At 34.6% G+C, this 17,424-nt stretch overlaps 1 protein-coding gene across 1 annotated transcript; it reads right to left on the reverse strand.

The window, feature by feature from the left end:
- Positions 1 to 361: 361 nt before the first annotated feature.
- On the reverse strand, positions 362 to 17,084 carry LOC110726093 (G patch domain-containing protein TGH-like). Its single transcript, XM_021905549.1, has 16 exons — positions 16,782 to 17,084; positions 15,456 to 15,546; positions 15,273 to 15,367; positions 14,174 to 14,277; positions 13,756 to 13,817; positions 13,601 to 13,675; positions 8,857 to 9,008; positions 8,007 to 8,082; positions 7,820 to 7,906; positions 7,646 to 7,723; positions 6,698 to 6,845; positions 5,512 to 6,004; positions 4,919 to 5,203; positions 4,718 to 4,846; positions 3,058 to 3,234; positions 362 to 1,364 (listed from the first exon to the last, which is right to left on the reverse strand). The coding sequence occupies exons 1-16, from the start codon at positions 16,914 to 16,916 to the stop codon at positions 738 to 740; spliced, it is 2,814 nt and encodes a 937-aa protein (XP_021761241.1). The 5' UTR covers positions 16,917 to 17,084; the 3' UTR covers positions 362 to 737.
- Positions 17,085 to 17,424: the final 340 nt, after the last annotated feature.

Genomic DNA, 17,424 nt, shown 5'->3' on the forward strand with positions numbered 1-17,424 from the left:
AATTCTCCAAAGATACGCTAAGTAACGCCATTCATTGTTGTTCACATGTAAAAAAGGCTAGAATGTACAAGTAACTCGGAAGTACTGTACATCTATGGGAGCTTATGATCGTGCTAAGTTCAAATTTAGCGAAAAAATTAAATCGAGCTCGAGTTGAGTTTAGCTTAGTTGAGTAGAGTTTGCAAGTTTGATGAAGTCGAGCTCACTCAGATTAAGATTTGATTGAGTATCTCAAGTAAATAGAGCGTTAAATTTACTCATCCTTGCTGCAGCACTTCAAAAGAGCTATGGTTCAGAATAGCAAACCCCTAACATATACATGTAATTTTTTACGAGTACTATTTCTTCTTAGAAAGGTGGAGAAACCCAAAATTTATAACTACGGTGTATTACATCCCAAAATAGCAAGCATTACAAAAATTTCTTCATGTTCAATATCAAGTCTCAAAGACGAGGTTGAGGTGTTAGAGAGAACATGTAAGCATGATCAATTTCAACATCACAAAAGAATATACAATTATACTTCTGTCCCTAGGAATCATTGATCTTGAAAGATACATGAAATACATTCATTTCTTCATGCTCCAATGTTAGCCATGACAAACTATGATCCATCAGTCTCAAATTCTTGAACAGCGCTCTTCTTGCCTGAATAGCTGGCCTCAATAATCTATGGCATCATTTTCAGATTTCTCCTGTATTCACTATGTACCAAGTAACCTTCCCAGTTCCCACTGTCACCTATGCCTTGAATGCTTTCTCCTTCGATGCTTCTTCCGAGAAGACCGCCTTTTGTCATCTCTTGACCTAGAACTATGCCGACTTCTGGAATCATCAGAAGAATCATCATCTGAACTAGTGCGTCTACGATGATGCTTCCTAGAGCGTTTCCTACTCCTTTCATCTTCTGAAGACGAACTACTGGACTCATGTTTCTTTTTTCTGTTCCCTCGATCTTCCCTCTCCAGTTTTTTATTGCTGACACTATGCGAACTTGGAGTAATGACTTCCTTTCCCCTTATAGATGATTCTTTTTGCGCTCTATCCTTGTCATCAATCACACGATTCAAGATTTTGTTGTCCCGAGCTACAGACACTGTACCCAGAGCTGGAGGTGATGGCAAATCCTTTGCCTGGAGATCAGTGACATCTTTATGAGGCGCAGAAATCCCAGCTTTAGTAGTAGCAGATGGTAGATCTGGCGGAACCTCTAGGCCAAGTTCTTTGCCCAAAGACTCCAAAAAGTCACCCGCTACTATGCGACTAAATGCAGCACTAGCAGCTTCAGTCTTCTTCTGTGGATCTTCCATTTCATTTACAGCAGAAACGTCCTCTTCGTTGTCAGAGTCATCAGAGAATATAGCCTGTGCATAAAACAACTTAAAAGGTGAAAAACTAAAGCCTATGTCTGAACACTCTGAACCAGAGATAGTAAAAAATCTAGATGTATAAGGTCACACAAAAGTTTCAGCTTTTCTGCCCATTAAAAAAAAGGAAAAGAAAGAATTTCCGCTGCTCTGGAGCAGTTCAACTTCTTGAGCTCCTTTGCATACGAAGGTTACAAAAAAGAACCTCACATGAAAACCAGTGTTCCCATGACCTAACGTCCCTCCAGGGGCTCCAGCATACAGTCTACTTGTCATATCTCAACTTACAAGATGACAACTCTATCTCAACTTAGAAACTCTAGACAAAAAAGGGAAATCTCTCATATTGCCAATTAGAGATGCCAGCATGAATCTTAGATAAGAGCAACAGACAGGTGATACAAGGAAATGAAAGTACAATGTTTTGTAACAGACTAACCTAAGGAGGGGTAGTATGGGTAATCTAGTAATATTAGCTCACTAGGTTAGTAGTCCTTATTTATAAATAGAGGAGGGGAAAGAAAATAGTAGACATAAATTTATTAGGGAAACCTAGAAAGTTATGGCTTCAAGCCATTGTTAGAGAGTGACAGCCTAAAGCTATTGACCTATCCTTTGTAAATCTTTTGCCATTTTCAATCAATAGACAAGCTTCCATCTTTCTTATTTCTTCTTTATAGATCAATTATCAAAAAATCAGATTATTTAGCTAACCAAAGAGCCAATCTTTCTCTTAATTTTACTGTTAATAGCGTGAGAAATATTAGCCTATTTCACGTTCTCACAAAGAAAGAAAAAGATCCTGTTCTCTATAACGAAACACTATAATAAACTCTTCATTTCATCTCAAATACACAAGTGATATCCACTATGATAAACTCTTCATTTCATCTCTAATAATCAATTGTGATAATCTCTTCATTTCATCTCAAATACACTATGATAAACTCTTCATTTCATCTCAAATACACTATGATAAACTCTTCATTTCATCTCAAATACTCAATTGTGATATGGATTTGGATACTTGACACTTTATTTGGACCAAAAACATGCAATTGTAACAACAAATAAATATTGTAGATAAGAGAAAAATTCAGAATGTCTGGTTAAACAAAATCCTCAGAGACTGAGCTGAAAGTAATTATTTCACAGCAATAAGCATACTAGTGGGAACTCCCTTTGGTAAGCCTCTGCTGGGTTAATTCAGAGTCAAAAAAATTAGGGCCAAAGACAGCTCAGAAACAAAAGGGGAAATAAAGAAAAAAGATACCCCCTAAAATTTCACTTGTGAGACTTGGTCCCACCATGCCTAAAGGCTGAGTTAACTACCAATTGAGCTCCTCCTACGCATGTGCAGACCCCTTTCTAGGATTGTGAGTTGGAATGAAAAAAGGAATTTTATGTAATAACAGAAAGGAAAATATTGGACATTCCAGGAGTAAGCATAATGATTTTTTGCCAATCCTGACTCCATACGACCATAGGTATGCCAGTCATGTCAAACAGAAGCAAACAGCTTAAAGGATAAAGAATCAGAGCAACGTTAAGCATGACTGGGGAAAGATCATCTAAATTAAAATTCATGAGTGATAATGCTTAAAGCAGTGTAAAAAAAATCAGTAACTCGGACAAATGAGCTAAACTACCAATTGAGCAACCAAAAAGAGAAAATGAGAAGCACAAAAACCTTGTATAGGTCAACTGGTCGCTCTATATTTTCAACTTCCACAGTAACTTCAGCTTCTTTGCTACTCATGTCCATGGACAGCTCATTAGAGATATCCTCTGTCTTCTTCATTTTGGCAGTATCTGGGGCAAAAATGAGAGAATCCACCTTGCCTCTTATCTTTGGAGCAGGAGGCGGCTGGCAAAGTACATAATAATAAAACAAATTAGAAAAGCTACTTGAATATATACAGGAAAGTGAAATTACAATAATAGAATAAAAAGTATTAAATCGTTTTTCATTCGTTGATGATTTAGATCATAAACGTATATAGATGACAATAAATGACAAAATAGAGAGTAGCATAAAAGATATAGACACACGCACACAGAGTCGCATAAAAGATACACACACACACAAAATTATTAAAGAAAAAAAAAAAAAAAAAAAAAAAAAAAAAAAAAAAAACCCGATTAAACAGAATTTCATGGTATGTAGTGTATATTCTCTTGGTCTATGCTTTACCTAAGTCATGACATTTATCTTACACTTGATGTGGGAAACCTGAAGTGATTGGATATATATTCAGAAACCTATGTACTCTCTCCGTTTTTAAATACTTGCTCCATTTCTACTTTTTGCACTATTCATTTGTTGCTAATTTGACTAATGTTTGTGATTTATACATAAGAAAAAATATAGTCTTGTGGGTACTTGTTGGAATCATCTCAATGAATAGATTATTAATTTTCAATTGTTAGAATTTATACTTATTGATAATTAAAGATATTAGTGATCAAAGATTAGCATCGGCATGCGTGTCTAAGAGAAATGGAGCAAGTATTTAAAAACGGAGGGAGTAATATATAAAGAGAAGAGGTGTTTTTGGTTGGGAAATTTTGAGTGGACCATTTTACCCTCTCCAAATAATTTATTACTAATAAAAAATTTAAATTTACTTAAAGTCTAACCTTTCTTTAATTACATTCCATTTTTAACTACTCCATAAATGTTCCTAAATGTAAAAAGGTAACTCCTCTCATGGTAGTTATTTTTTCTCAAAATAATTACTTATGTTAGACTATACATATATATTACTCCAACAATTATTTATGTTTACTCCAATAATTACTTATGTTAGTAGTAATGTTAGACTATATATACTGTGTACATATTTTACATGTATAGTTTAAATGATATAAATACAACAAAAAAAATGATATAAATACAAAAATGAAACTTATCTTATGTATGATTTAATTGATGCACATTAATACAATGAAATTTTTTTTAGCCCGTGTAACGCTTAAAAATACATAAATTTGAGTTTGTTTAAAGTGAAATCTAGGACTTAAAAAAAAAAAAAAAAAAAAAAAAAAGGTTTTCTCAAGTTGCTCATCCCTTAACTGGATTCTTACATAGACTAACCATAAAAAAAATAGTAATATATTATGTCAATATGGTGCCATTTATGCAAATAAGTTAAGTATAGTAGATAACTTTATGTACAAAGTATAAATAACTGTATAAGCAAATTTGGAGGGGGATAGTCATGCCCGCATTGCGTGCGCCTCTAAACTTGTAAAAAGATAATGCTTACCAGGGAATAACTAGCTATTAAGTATAATATAAACTAATACATTGCAGATGTAAATTGAAAGCAAAAAGGAAATAAACTCACTTTTCCCATAAAAGGATCAACAATGTCAAAACGCTTGCATAATAAAGGGGCAGGTCGCCATTGGAATTCCTCACGCTTCGGATACATCTTTTTTGACACCAACTCTTCAGTAGAGATTTCCTTCCCAAGCTGTGGAGAGAATGCTTAGAAATTTAAAACCACTGCTTCTGGTACTATAGTTCAAATGATCCTGAAACTAACCTGAAATCCACCAGAGGTAAACTGCATTCCAGTTGCCATAGTGAAGTCCATTGACTGCTGGCCAGAAAGCTTGCTTTGGTTGGCAGATCTGGATTTCTGTATTGCCTCGGCAGCCGCCTCAAAATCCAATCTCTCACGAGCTCTAGCATCTTCCGACATATAAGTTGATTTACCTGTATCTGTCACACGAAGTCCTCCCTGATACTTGTCCTTTAAGAATTGCTCAAATCTTTCTTGCTTTCCTGGATCATCTTTGTAAGGCTTTGCAGTTTCAAGGAGTTCCCTCTGATGGACATACAGAATAAGTAAATTTTAATAAAAAAATTCAAGATTCTATTAACCCTAGTCCCTTGCATGCTATAAAATTCAAGAAAGCACATCCTGACAATGTCTACAATACCATGAGACACCTGCCCATAGCAAGATATGAGAGATCAGGTGTGTACTGTGCACGACCAATCAACAAAATTTTTGCCAGTAACGCAAAAATTCTAACATACATATCCAATAAATTAGAGCTAATATCAGTATCAAGCCATTAATGATATTATCAAGCACAATTAGAAAAACAATAATTATATAAGACCACTTACAATCACTTCAGGCTTAATGAATGTATCGGACAGATTGGATTGATTATTATTATTTTTATCGTCAGCAGCAGAAACAGAACTTGAATCATGTAATGTCCTTTCCAGTGGCCTTTCCCCTAACATTTTCCCACGACTCTCAGCTGTCAATTTCTGAACAACAGAATGTAACTTTTCATCTGGCCGCATTCTAATTTGACCATTACACTTCTGTTGTGCTTCCCATAACTTCCTTGCATAATAATCATGGCCACTTCCGCCATTAAGAAAACTAAACAGTGGGTTGGTCTGATTCTTTTCTCTAGAAATGTCCTCAAATAATTTACCACAGCGAGCCACGAGAGCTGCAACTCCCTCAATCATGACTTTAAGGTTATTGTCAGCAGGAGGTGCAACCTCTGGTGGAGGGGGGTCGCTCATCAGGTTGTTTGTTTCAAGAGGAGCAGGAAACTTATGTTGTGGCACAAAATCTTTCGGAATAATTGGAGGATCAAATCTGGACACAGATTGATAGAAAATTTGTTATATTAGGTCAGAATAGTATTTCAAGAATAAAAAGTGTGAATGTATTTAATTGTTTTCATCACAACCAAGAAACAATTAGACTCTACAGTGGCAACACTGGCAAGGCCAGGAGTTTAACGAAAACAAATAAAGAAACAATAGCAAGGCGATATGTATACATGTGATAGATGTAATTGAAAAGGTCTTGCCAATCATGTTGTGGAACAAATCCCTCAGAACAAGTTAACTACAATAATCTTTAGCCAGTTAGTGTATATCTCCTACATTGCTACTTTTTAAGCTTTCTTTTTGTAGGGTCAGTTTCACTAGGCTATATAATATCTGATTTTGTACCCTACCAAGGCAAAAAGGGCACCTGTGTGGAATACAAAGTCCTTCCTAGTAAGTGCCATTCCATGCAAATCAAGTAGCTGATTATGGATGTGACAGACTGACCTAGAAAATTCGTTAAAATAATTATGCAAAAACTTTCAAACCATGCAAATAATTCGACAAATCCTTTAAAAAGCCTACAAGCAAATAACATGGTTGGAGGAGAAAAATCCAATGTGGAAACAAGCATTGATAACAATAATAATCATCAAGAAGATGATACAAAAGAGCTATAGAGCACAGAAGATAACAAAGCATGAGATATGCATACACTGCTACGTATGGAAAGTACCTTTCCAGCTGATAATCAGTATTAGATGCAACTCTGAATCTAAGACCAGAACCTTGGTTCACTTCAGCTGCTTTTTGCCCATCAGCTATTTCCAGTCTCAAGAGCTCATCATCATCATTTGGGAGATAAGTCTCAACGTTATCATGTCCTAAACAGCAGAAATCAAGCATGGATAACAATGTCAACAAGGAAACTATAAGGTCCGGAAAATCTCAAGCAAAGATGAGACCAGTAATAGAAACACAAATACAAATGCTGAACAGCCATTTCAACGAGGCAACGGCTGACAGGATCCCACAGTGTCTCAATTGGAACACCACCAAAAAAAATTACATAAATAAAATAAAATAAAGGGAAAAAAAAATTAACACAAGATCCCATTCAATAGCATCTACAAGCCTATAGGAAATAATAGTTCAATAAAAGAGAAATTATTAATTAAATCTACCAACAGACAATGAGTAATAAAGGACACTAATGGAATATAGCCAGCTATTTGACTTTTAAAGAGTGTTTAGAGCAAGAAAGGAATTTTTAATAGCAATCTATGAAAAGAAAGAAAACATCAGAAGATAAGGAACCAAAGTAAATAAAGACAAACAATCGGATATTTTTTACATAAAAAGAAAGTTAGATGGGAATTTTAAGTTTCAAGGAGGACCAGGTACCCCACAAAGTCAAAGACATAAGCACTAGGAGCAAATGATCCAACCTTTTTTTTTGGGGGGGAAGTAAGCAAGAAATTATTATACTCATCAAAGGAAAAATGACCCAACCTTTAGATGATGGTTTCCACCACTCTAAACTATGTAAATTTACAATTTCCTATCACAGAAGTAATCTACAAAGTCAAAGCCATCCCACAAAACCAGATCTTTTAAAATTGGGAAAAACTCATAAATCTAAGCACCAATCCCATATAATGTTTATCTTTAACGTAAGACTAACCAGATGAGTAGATATCCTCATCCTCGACATCATATTCCTCCAGGGCACCAATGCCAAAACCAGAAGCAAGCTTTCCTGCTGTAAGTAAGAAGTAGCAGTTAGTAACTTCATTTTCTCAATGTCTTAACAAAATTAAAGCATATAAAGTAATCTATAGGCAAAGGGAAATATTACATTTGGCAATAAGAGGTTCTTGTCTTGATGATGAAGTTTTTCTATATCCAATCTCATTATTCCCTGATAAACGTGATCTTTTCATTTCTGAAAATATAACCAAACACTTCAGATTTCCCACATCAAGCATGACAGTAAATACCTTGACTTGGATAAGAATACAGACAAGAAAAATCATGTCACATACCTCGAAATTCTGGAGCATGCTTGTATGGATCATAACCTAGACCGTACAAATCCTGCTTTGGCTGACGTACATATACCTAAAACAAGCAAAACATGTTAGATAGGGGCACACTTTTCAAATCATGAAGCCAGTTAATATTCAACTCCAACAAATATTGATACTCGTCATTTTTGGCATTCACCCATAAATAGGTAGCATCAATCATAAATTTGCTACAAACAGTGAAGTTTACACGATACAGTACGCACAAAATTCAGATATAAAGATGCCTTGAAACATTAGCAGAAAGAACCTAGCCTATAACCGTTCTTTTATGACAGTATACCTCTTGAAAGAAACAGTTGTATTATGTTATATTTTCCTTGAGTAAATCTTAACACAACCAGATTAGATTCTACATTGTTTTAAGTGCAGGTATTCCGCAATTTGTGCAGAAATGAAACAGAAGACAAGTCAGGATCTTTGACTCTGTTTTTTAAAAAGTCAAATAGGCTAATGGCCTTCACCACTTAAAAAGCACAGAGTTTGTTTTAAGACTGTTAGCAGTTTATTTTCACGAGTTCGGATTTATTTTATTTAAAAAAACAATTATGATCAAGTTTGAATGTTGACATCTTATCTTTAAAACAGCAAGTAAGCAAAAAATAAATAGAAGTATTCTCTAATCAACATATATAATGGACATATATCTTACATTCTTATATACATGCTAAGAAAAATATTTCATTGATTCATAAAGAGAGAAATATAACAAGAGGACTAAGTAACCTAACAGTGAATCACAAAATAGTTATAAATTTGCCCAATTCCCAGGTGACAATTCAAATAATACTGCAAATTATAAACTTACTGGTGTGCTCCGGGTGGACTGATCATCATCAGTAGCTAGCTCCTCCATAAGGCCATCAGCACCATTCTTATGGGGCTCAGAGCCAGCTGTATCAGAAGATTTGTCGGCAGAAGAAAGGGCCATAAATGCTTTTCTAGCTTCTCGGCGAGCCTCTTTCAACAAGACAATACATATTGATAAATATCAATATAAGAAAACAACCTCCTCCATCCGCTCAGTCAGATAAGAATCCATTAAGGGAAAAAAAAATTAAAAAATTAACCTAAAAGAGAATGACAAACTTAACAACAAAACTACTTAATTATTTCAGTTACTGACACATAAATAGCCCTTCACACAGCCACTCTTCAGTTGAGTCTTTATGATGTGGGAACATCCATGATGCCCATGAATTAAATATGGATGTTTGACTAAGTTTAGAACTGGTGTATTAAACTACTGTTTGGATGGTTATCCAACTTTACAACATGGCTTAGGTATAAGAAACTTTGTGTGATGGTCAGTCATTAAAAAAATAGAAGCAAAGGTGAAATTATGTACAAAAGTATAAGTGCTCGGTTGTTATTCATTATGGTTTATTAATTTTGGATAGCGATATCATCTTTGTTACAATAGACTCAAGGTAATTCCACTTGAAGATATGAATTGTGTTCAAAGGCTTTCCATCGATAGGTTATAAACCAAACCTAATATGAATGAGAAAAGAGTTTATAAGTGTTTCAAGTCAAGCAGTCTAGAGTTTCCTCCATGGCCAATTTGGTTGCCCCGCCGAGGCAATCCTGCCCTGATTGTTCAGGGGACCTGCCCCATGCCCAAGCACTCTAGGGAACGACTTCTTTCAGCTTTCAATTTTCAAAAACGCCTGCGCTAAGACTTCTATGGATATTTTACAACCTATTCTGTATTTAACCAGTTGATCTTGACCATTCACATGTAAGCTTAGGACTCTTATTAAAAGTTGACCAATCAAAGGGTATTGGTAGCCACCTATAAAGGAGAGATGTTTTTCAAGAACAAGTTTTGCTTATTATCAATTAATAACATTTTCTCTCCTATTGCATCTTTGTGAGCATATTAATGTTTGTGATTGCATTAATTATATCAAACTTTGCATGAAATTGAAGATTGAGAACCTTGATTTCATTAAACTTTTTAATAAGTGAATCACATATTTAACTTTGCTTGTAATTCATTTATTTCCCACACATCAGTTTCCATCCTTAAAATACACTATACAAACACAGGTCGAAGCTCTTGTTGGCCACTGCTCCGCAAAATATCAAGACAGTTTATTCTTTCCACCTGGCTTCCCACAGTTCACACGTAAGGTATAAGTGTATAACCATTATTGAAACCCTCAAGGCCTCAACTTCAAAATAAAGTTGGAAAATGTTGCAGTTATTTGTAAATAGATTTAGAAGAAAAGAAAAGGTGATAAAGAGCAATATTAAAAGACATCATTTAATAAGAGCCATCCTACTCCCATAGGAGTAAAAAGCCAGCTTCCATCAATCCTATACCTTAGAGACATTCTCAATCACCAGATTCCAAAAGGAGAACATTCAAGGATAAATCCTTCACGTAATTTCAATATTATAATAAGAAGACTCTAAATCACTCAACCAGCCAAGGAAGCAAGAAGCCAAGGACATATGAACGGAAGTTGAGATTAGAAAATCAGAACCAGACTTAGTAAGGTTATTTTCTTAAATAGACAAAAGCGTCCACAAGGAAAATTCATCAACAAATAGTGAATGAGAGAATTTTAGCCCTATCCCTTCATCTTAAGACCTCATCATTTGCTAGAGCAATGTCTCACAAAGAGTTTACTGAATAAACCGACTATATAAGGAAGAAGACAGTACATCACCTCGTTTTAAACCCCGAGAAGAGCTAAACAAACATCTAAATCTAGATGTCTATATCTACCCATGTCCCATATAAGTTGTATATTCCCAATGGAGAAACCTACAAACTTGCACCTCAAAAAGTGTCAAAAAATAATAAAATAAAAAGACCAAGTAAACAATTGCACATGCCTATATGGCTATATGGTTTAAAATCTGTAAACATTTAAATAAATGTCTTATTGGACACATGTCCGCCCGCCCGCACGCACACAAGACGCACGGAGTCACGGACACACACACACACAGAGAGAGAGAGAGAGAGAGAGAGAGAGAGAGACACAGACACACACACACACACACACATAGAGAGAGAGAGAGAGAGAGAGAGAGAGAGAGAGACGCAGAGATAGAGACACACACACAGATGATGATTCCAAACAGTAAATGATCCCAAGTCATGCGCTAAATGATCCCAAGTCATTTACTAAAATATTGAACCAACACCTTGCACTGTTCATATTATGTCTCCTACTGAAAATAGTTTCAAACAGTAAATTGCACACCTCAAACAAAAGCTCTATTGTACTGCTCGTCAAAGTTAAATTTTGCATGCAAGGGTGACAACTTGCGTTAGCGGCAAGGTGGTGCAATCTAAGGTTAAGCCCACTTTAACAAAATTCAACAGAGATTTGTCTAGTTGTTTATTCCCATACATCAACACTAACACCTTAAAAACGTGATCCTGAGTCCTTGGTTGCAAAACTTACAACGATGGACCCATGAAGAGGTCGGAATCTAAAATGTGTCCCTAAGGCCTTAATTTTGAATTTTCCTTGCGACTCTAAGCAGCTTTTAATTCCATATTATGGTTAAAGAAGTACCTATCTTCTGTGTTCTGTCATACGTAGTATTAGAGTTTATCTGCACTAGTCTTCCTACAAAATCAAGCATTTGAAAATATCCCAAAATACATTACCACCCACAATTCTCATATCTAATGCCCTAAAATTCTAACAAGAAAAGTTGAAACACCATACCGTATTTTTCCACAAAATCCAAATTTAAGAATATTACCTTTCCCGTCTCTAATACTAATATCTGTTATCAATTCAATAGCAATCTATAAAAGCACTTAGTATCAAACAAAGTGCACCAGAAAGCACAATGAACTGGCTAGCCCTCAACTCAAAATATTATACAAACTATGAGAAAGTTTATCACCTCACATTTTAAGATCAGTCTTTTTTAAGAAGAAAATAAAATTTGAAGCTCACACTTGCCGATGCTTCCAACATAGCAGACTTGTTGAAAATCCTTGAGATCACTTTAATTGTATCCCAACATGCCTTATAGCGCACCACTAAATTCTTCCAAACAAATATTTTCCACCTTAGTTTCATGTTCTTCAAAAGAGCATTGCAACAAATTATTGACCATATAATAGATAAAACTCCATTACAAACCATCATCAAGAAATAATATCATCCTTAATAAGTCCCTATTGAAATTTTCATTAAGAGAAATAACCTTATTGTCTTTCAAGACCTAATTCTCCCTTAAAGCATTTTCTCATGAAATGCCTACCAATCACAACCTTTGAAAACACATTCAGAACAATATCTCCTCCTTTAGACAGTAAATTTTATCATTCTACATAAAATATTAACTACAAAATTTTCTACTCTAAACACTTTTCCTCCAGTAGCTCAATCTTTAAAAAAGTCTCTCCTTAATTTTCCTAACATCATCAAATATTCAATGAACTCACCACCAATTTTTTTTCCTTTTTTACATAATTTAACTTCTTGACGACTTTATTTTTATTTAATAAACTTCCAAAGACTTTAACCCCAACTAATTCCCAAGTTCATATTTCCCACTTATCCCACTATTCTTTGACCCTTCTTCTAAGATCGTGTTAAGAAGTCCACATATTTTTCAAACCTAGATGAGGGAGGGCCCCAGAAGATATGAATTCGTTTATAATAGGAAAATGAGTTGTAATAGATCTAAGGCCAATGCTTTGAACCAAAGCAATTCCCTATATATCTTCCTCAAACACAATCAGGGATTCCGCTCTACATTTCTACCCTCATATGCCAACCTTTGATATATAATGTGCAGTGACATACCCCATAATATTGATCAAGTATCTTATTTAACGAACCCAATGAAAGCAAAGTTAAGGCAACCTTTTATAATATGAGATATAGCACTTTTGTCTTTAATCTGATTTACCAGGCTTGGCTCAAACTATGGACTAACTTGATGGGCCAATTTCTAATTTACAAGAGCCCTATCAACCTATTCACCTAGCTGTGCATGGGCCATGTAGAATACAGCTAATTTTCAATCACTTTATAACGGTCCGAAGGATATAAATGTCTTTTGACTCTGTTCCTGATGGAAAATTTATTTTAGAAAAATTAACACTTGGAAACTCAACTTTTTACCATTGAAAAAGAATAATAACAATATAAGCTCTTAAACCCATTGAATTGACCCGAACCTGAAACTTAGGTTGAGTACTTTTACACTTGTAACCCGAACCGACCCTACCCAGATATCCAATGACCTGGAGACCAACCTCAAACTCGATTTAACCAACAAGTCTGCATAATTTATCCAAAGTTGATAAAATTAAACTTTTCATACAAGCCTTCAACTCAGTGAGTCAGTGGTGAGCATGATTTAGGAAGAAAGATCAATGCTCAATTACAATATCTGGTTTGCAATTTTCTAAATTTTTTAGAATTGGTTTCTATACAGTAACAAATGCAAGGTGAAAAAAATTAATTCTTTTTCAATGGGGTCTATAACAACATAGACAAACTTGTAAACTAAAATGACAATGAAAGATACTTCAACAAGCTATCCAAACTTTAAAAACATACCATGGAGAGAATTAACAGAAGAATCCTTTATTGATCGACCATGGCGCCATCCCATCTTTAACAGCAACTTTACACCTAAGAAATGACACAGAGAAGCTTTAAGTGACTGTACAAAATTTTCTCTGAAACTAAATTACCAGCATCAGAAAACAAACCAATGGATTCTGTAGCAGGAATAACTAATTCGTCAGGAACAGGAAACAGAATAATTGATGGCCTGCAACACAAAAACAATTTGTTACTAGTGTTATTCATAGCCTTTCCAACAAAGTATCTTTATACAAGAAAGTCATATTGCCCTTAGAATTACACCCCAGAAGAAGAAAAAAAAAAAACCACTACCATTTCCCAAAAATCCAAAATAACTGAGACATTTGAAAAAAGAAGAATCATCAACATTACTCAATTAAATTAGCAATCAAACAAACTAAGCAAATAAGTTCCTAACTTTCACAACACCATAATTTGGATCTCAAAACACTTGATTATTAAAAAAAATAAAAATTAAAAAAAGCAACTTCAAGAACACCCATAATTATGGAGCAATTAACAAGGGAACCAAGGAAAACTCACCTCTGCTTCTGCTCCTTCTCAGCTTGTTTGCGAGAAAGCTCTGCAGCAGTAAATCCAAACGTATCAAATTGTGATGATGTTCCCAAAACTTGGCCTCCCATTTCCTAGTAAGTTGAAAGACGTATATCACTCTCAAAGTCATGATTAGTGCTTTATTTATAGATGTTAAAAGATTGCATGAATAAAACCCAGACAAATGGAAGAACATTGCATTCAAAGACACGTGAACCAAAATCTACAATTTAAAGAGTATTAAACCAAAGCAAGATATACTCCAGTTTCTTACCCACAGATCTTTTTCCCATCATTTCTTCTTACATCCTCTTCTTAATTTCTCCCCTCCTAAAACCTCTCTAACCATACCCAACTTTCCCCAGCAAAATTGTCTACCTGTATTGTACTGCCTTTCCTCTCTCTTTCTTCTATTCTACTTGCATGAGTTGCATCAATTTACCTCCTCAGTATCATTCTATGTTATTTCCCATATTGTTTAGGCCGCATGCATTTGCGTACTTGTTACTACAAAATTTTAACATGCTTTAAACAAGAGAATCAAACTCTGATTAAAACAGATCATGAATTAACAATAACAATGACATATAACAGCAATGATACTCCGGTAGTTTTGGATCAAAAGTGAAGCAAGGCAAAACAAAGAGTATCTATGTGAAATTGCATTATTGCATTGCCTGCTCAGCTAAAATTATCAAAGAAAAATTAATAGGAACTAACATTATAAATGGGTATGTTATTATGAAGATATCTGACTTTAAAGAGCATTGATCTGTGCAAAATGCATATCTTGAACAACTTATGCTATAGCATAATGTTTATTTTTCAGAATATATTATACTTCATTGATAAGCTATGCATCTACTCCAATGCTAATGTATTTTGGTTCACATAATCCATTGTCCATCCAGCATTTCTATGCTAATAACATCAATAAACGAATGCTACTATGCATAAAGTAGACATGCAATAGTAAACATTAAACACATACTCAACCAACAAACAGAGAAAAAGAATATCCAGCAAGTAATAGCTAATAAGTAGTAGAAACAGTCTAGATAAGGAATAATATAAGCATATCACATACATCTTTTTCATCATCATCCAGGAAGTCCAAAATACTCTGCTTTTTAGCTTCAGCTCTGTTTTTCCGGGAAGATGTGAATGACTGCGGAGCCCAACCTGCACAGAAATTCACACAAAAAAGATTAAATCAATCTATAAAAAAAATTTTAAAAAACAAATATAGATTAAGGTCATCAGCACATACCCTCTTTTGAACCCACTGTGTTGTAAAAACCAGCAGAATAACCTCCAGTGAATGCTCCATGAAATCTTCTCCTCCCTTCTTCATCTCTGACCTAAGAGCAACATAATCACTTCTAAGCAACAAAGTAGAAGAAAGCACTAGCGGTTGTTGACTTTCCTTTCTAACCTTCACAATTTATACATGCCTATTCTATTTTATTCATATATCGTTTACATGCCTATGCTATTTAATTTACATATACATGGAAAACTATGGACGAGAAAGAAAATAGGAATGAAAAACTTACATAAGAAGATTTTTATAGGAATGAAAAACTTACATAAGAAAATATGCTATGTTCTATTATTCTGTTAGTCTGATTACCTTGTTCAATACTCATTACTTAATTATATCTAAATCACATCACATCAAACGGAGCATACGGGAGGCCAAACAACAATAACAAAATTAAAAATTCTACACACATATCAAATCTGATCAAGCTGGATTAGACCCCAACAGAAATCTTAAACTCAGAAAACTATCAATGTTGTTGATGATTGTAGAAAAGTTTACGACTTCACATCAGTTACAGACTAATAAACCCAACACAGAACAAATCAAACACATAGGAAAGAAGCAATCATCGTTACGCAAACTGATTGTGTGCCTAAGAGCACAGCAATACGCTTACAATATACTAATTTCATTCCTAAGCTGCGACACACAAGTGATTCATCTATATAACATGGGAAATCCTAAAGAGAGTACTATCAACACACTAATGCTCCTCCTAATCTCCATTAATCTGTGCAGGCCATTGTATTCTGACTAGTGAGATATCGAATGCTGTTTCATCTTTAGATTTTTAATACTCCACACGGTAACAACTAATACTTCATATACAATTCGCTGTGTAACGACTAAATAACTAGCAACCGGATACCTTATACCTCACTATCCGATTTTCACAAATCGCAGCGGATTTTGCAAATGTCGTAGACAACATCAAACTTTAGTGCATCAAATTACATTCCGCTTATATACTGAATTTCACAAAAGCTACCTTCGATGCAATGAACAATACTAAACTAATAACCAAAGAATTAAAGGTTTATTGACTAATTTGCCACATTTTCAATAACAATAACTCTATAAACTATGCAATTTCAAATTGCAAATGCAAAAAGAATTTTCCAGACTTTTCAATCAACCAAATGATACAACATGAAATTGAAATTAAAAAAATAAAATTGAACAAAACAAATTAATTCGACGAATAAACAGATGATGAAATGCAGAATAAGATGAAAATATCGAACAAAAATCCAAAAAAAAAAGGAAAACCTCTTGTTTCCATGAAGGAAGGGTGCGAAGTTGAGATGAAGCTTCAGCAAGGGCCTTCTTCTTGCGAGTAGTGAGGTCTTCTTCTCTTTCAATGGGAGTTCCGAAGAACACCAAGTCTTCTTCGTCGGAATCCATGGCTTTTTTTCTCTCTCTTACTTTCGCTCCCCTATTGGCTGAATTAGAAATTTAGAAGCACAGACGCCGCAGAATAGTGTAGAACGGTGCGGTGCGGTGTGGTGGGCGCGGAGCTAGACCCTTCCCTGTGTTTTCTAGTTTCTTCTTCCTCCACCAGTATAAGAAATACTTCCTCCGTTTTTTTTACTTGCAACACTTGTCTAACAAGAAAACGCCACAATACTTGCAACACGCTATAAAAGGAAAGCTACTTTAGGGAAAAACTATATTATTTCTCTTATTTAAAGCATATGGCCCACTAAATTACACTCCTAACAACCACTCACCCCATTTTAAAGAGTACTAGTTTTGTGCCCCGTGCGATACACGAGTTGTTTATGAACTTTTAAGATAAAATTATATTATAATTCAATTTGATTGAAAATAGAATTCTATATTTTTATCTTTGCTACAAAGTCTATCTATATTAATCCGACATGATATGACACTTGGTGAAAAGTTAAAACGC

The sequence above is a fragment of the Chenopodium quinoa genome, unplaced genomic scaffold (genome assembly GCF_001683475.1).
Source record: "Chenopodium quinoa cultivar QQ74 unplaced genomic scaffold, ASM168347v1, whole genome shotgun sequence".
Classification (NCBI taxonomy): Eukaryota; Viridiplantae; Streptophyta; class Magnoliopsida; order Caryophyllales; family Amaranthaceae; genus Chenopodium; species Chenopodium quinoa.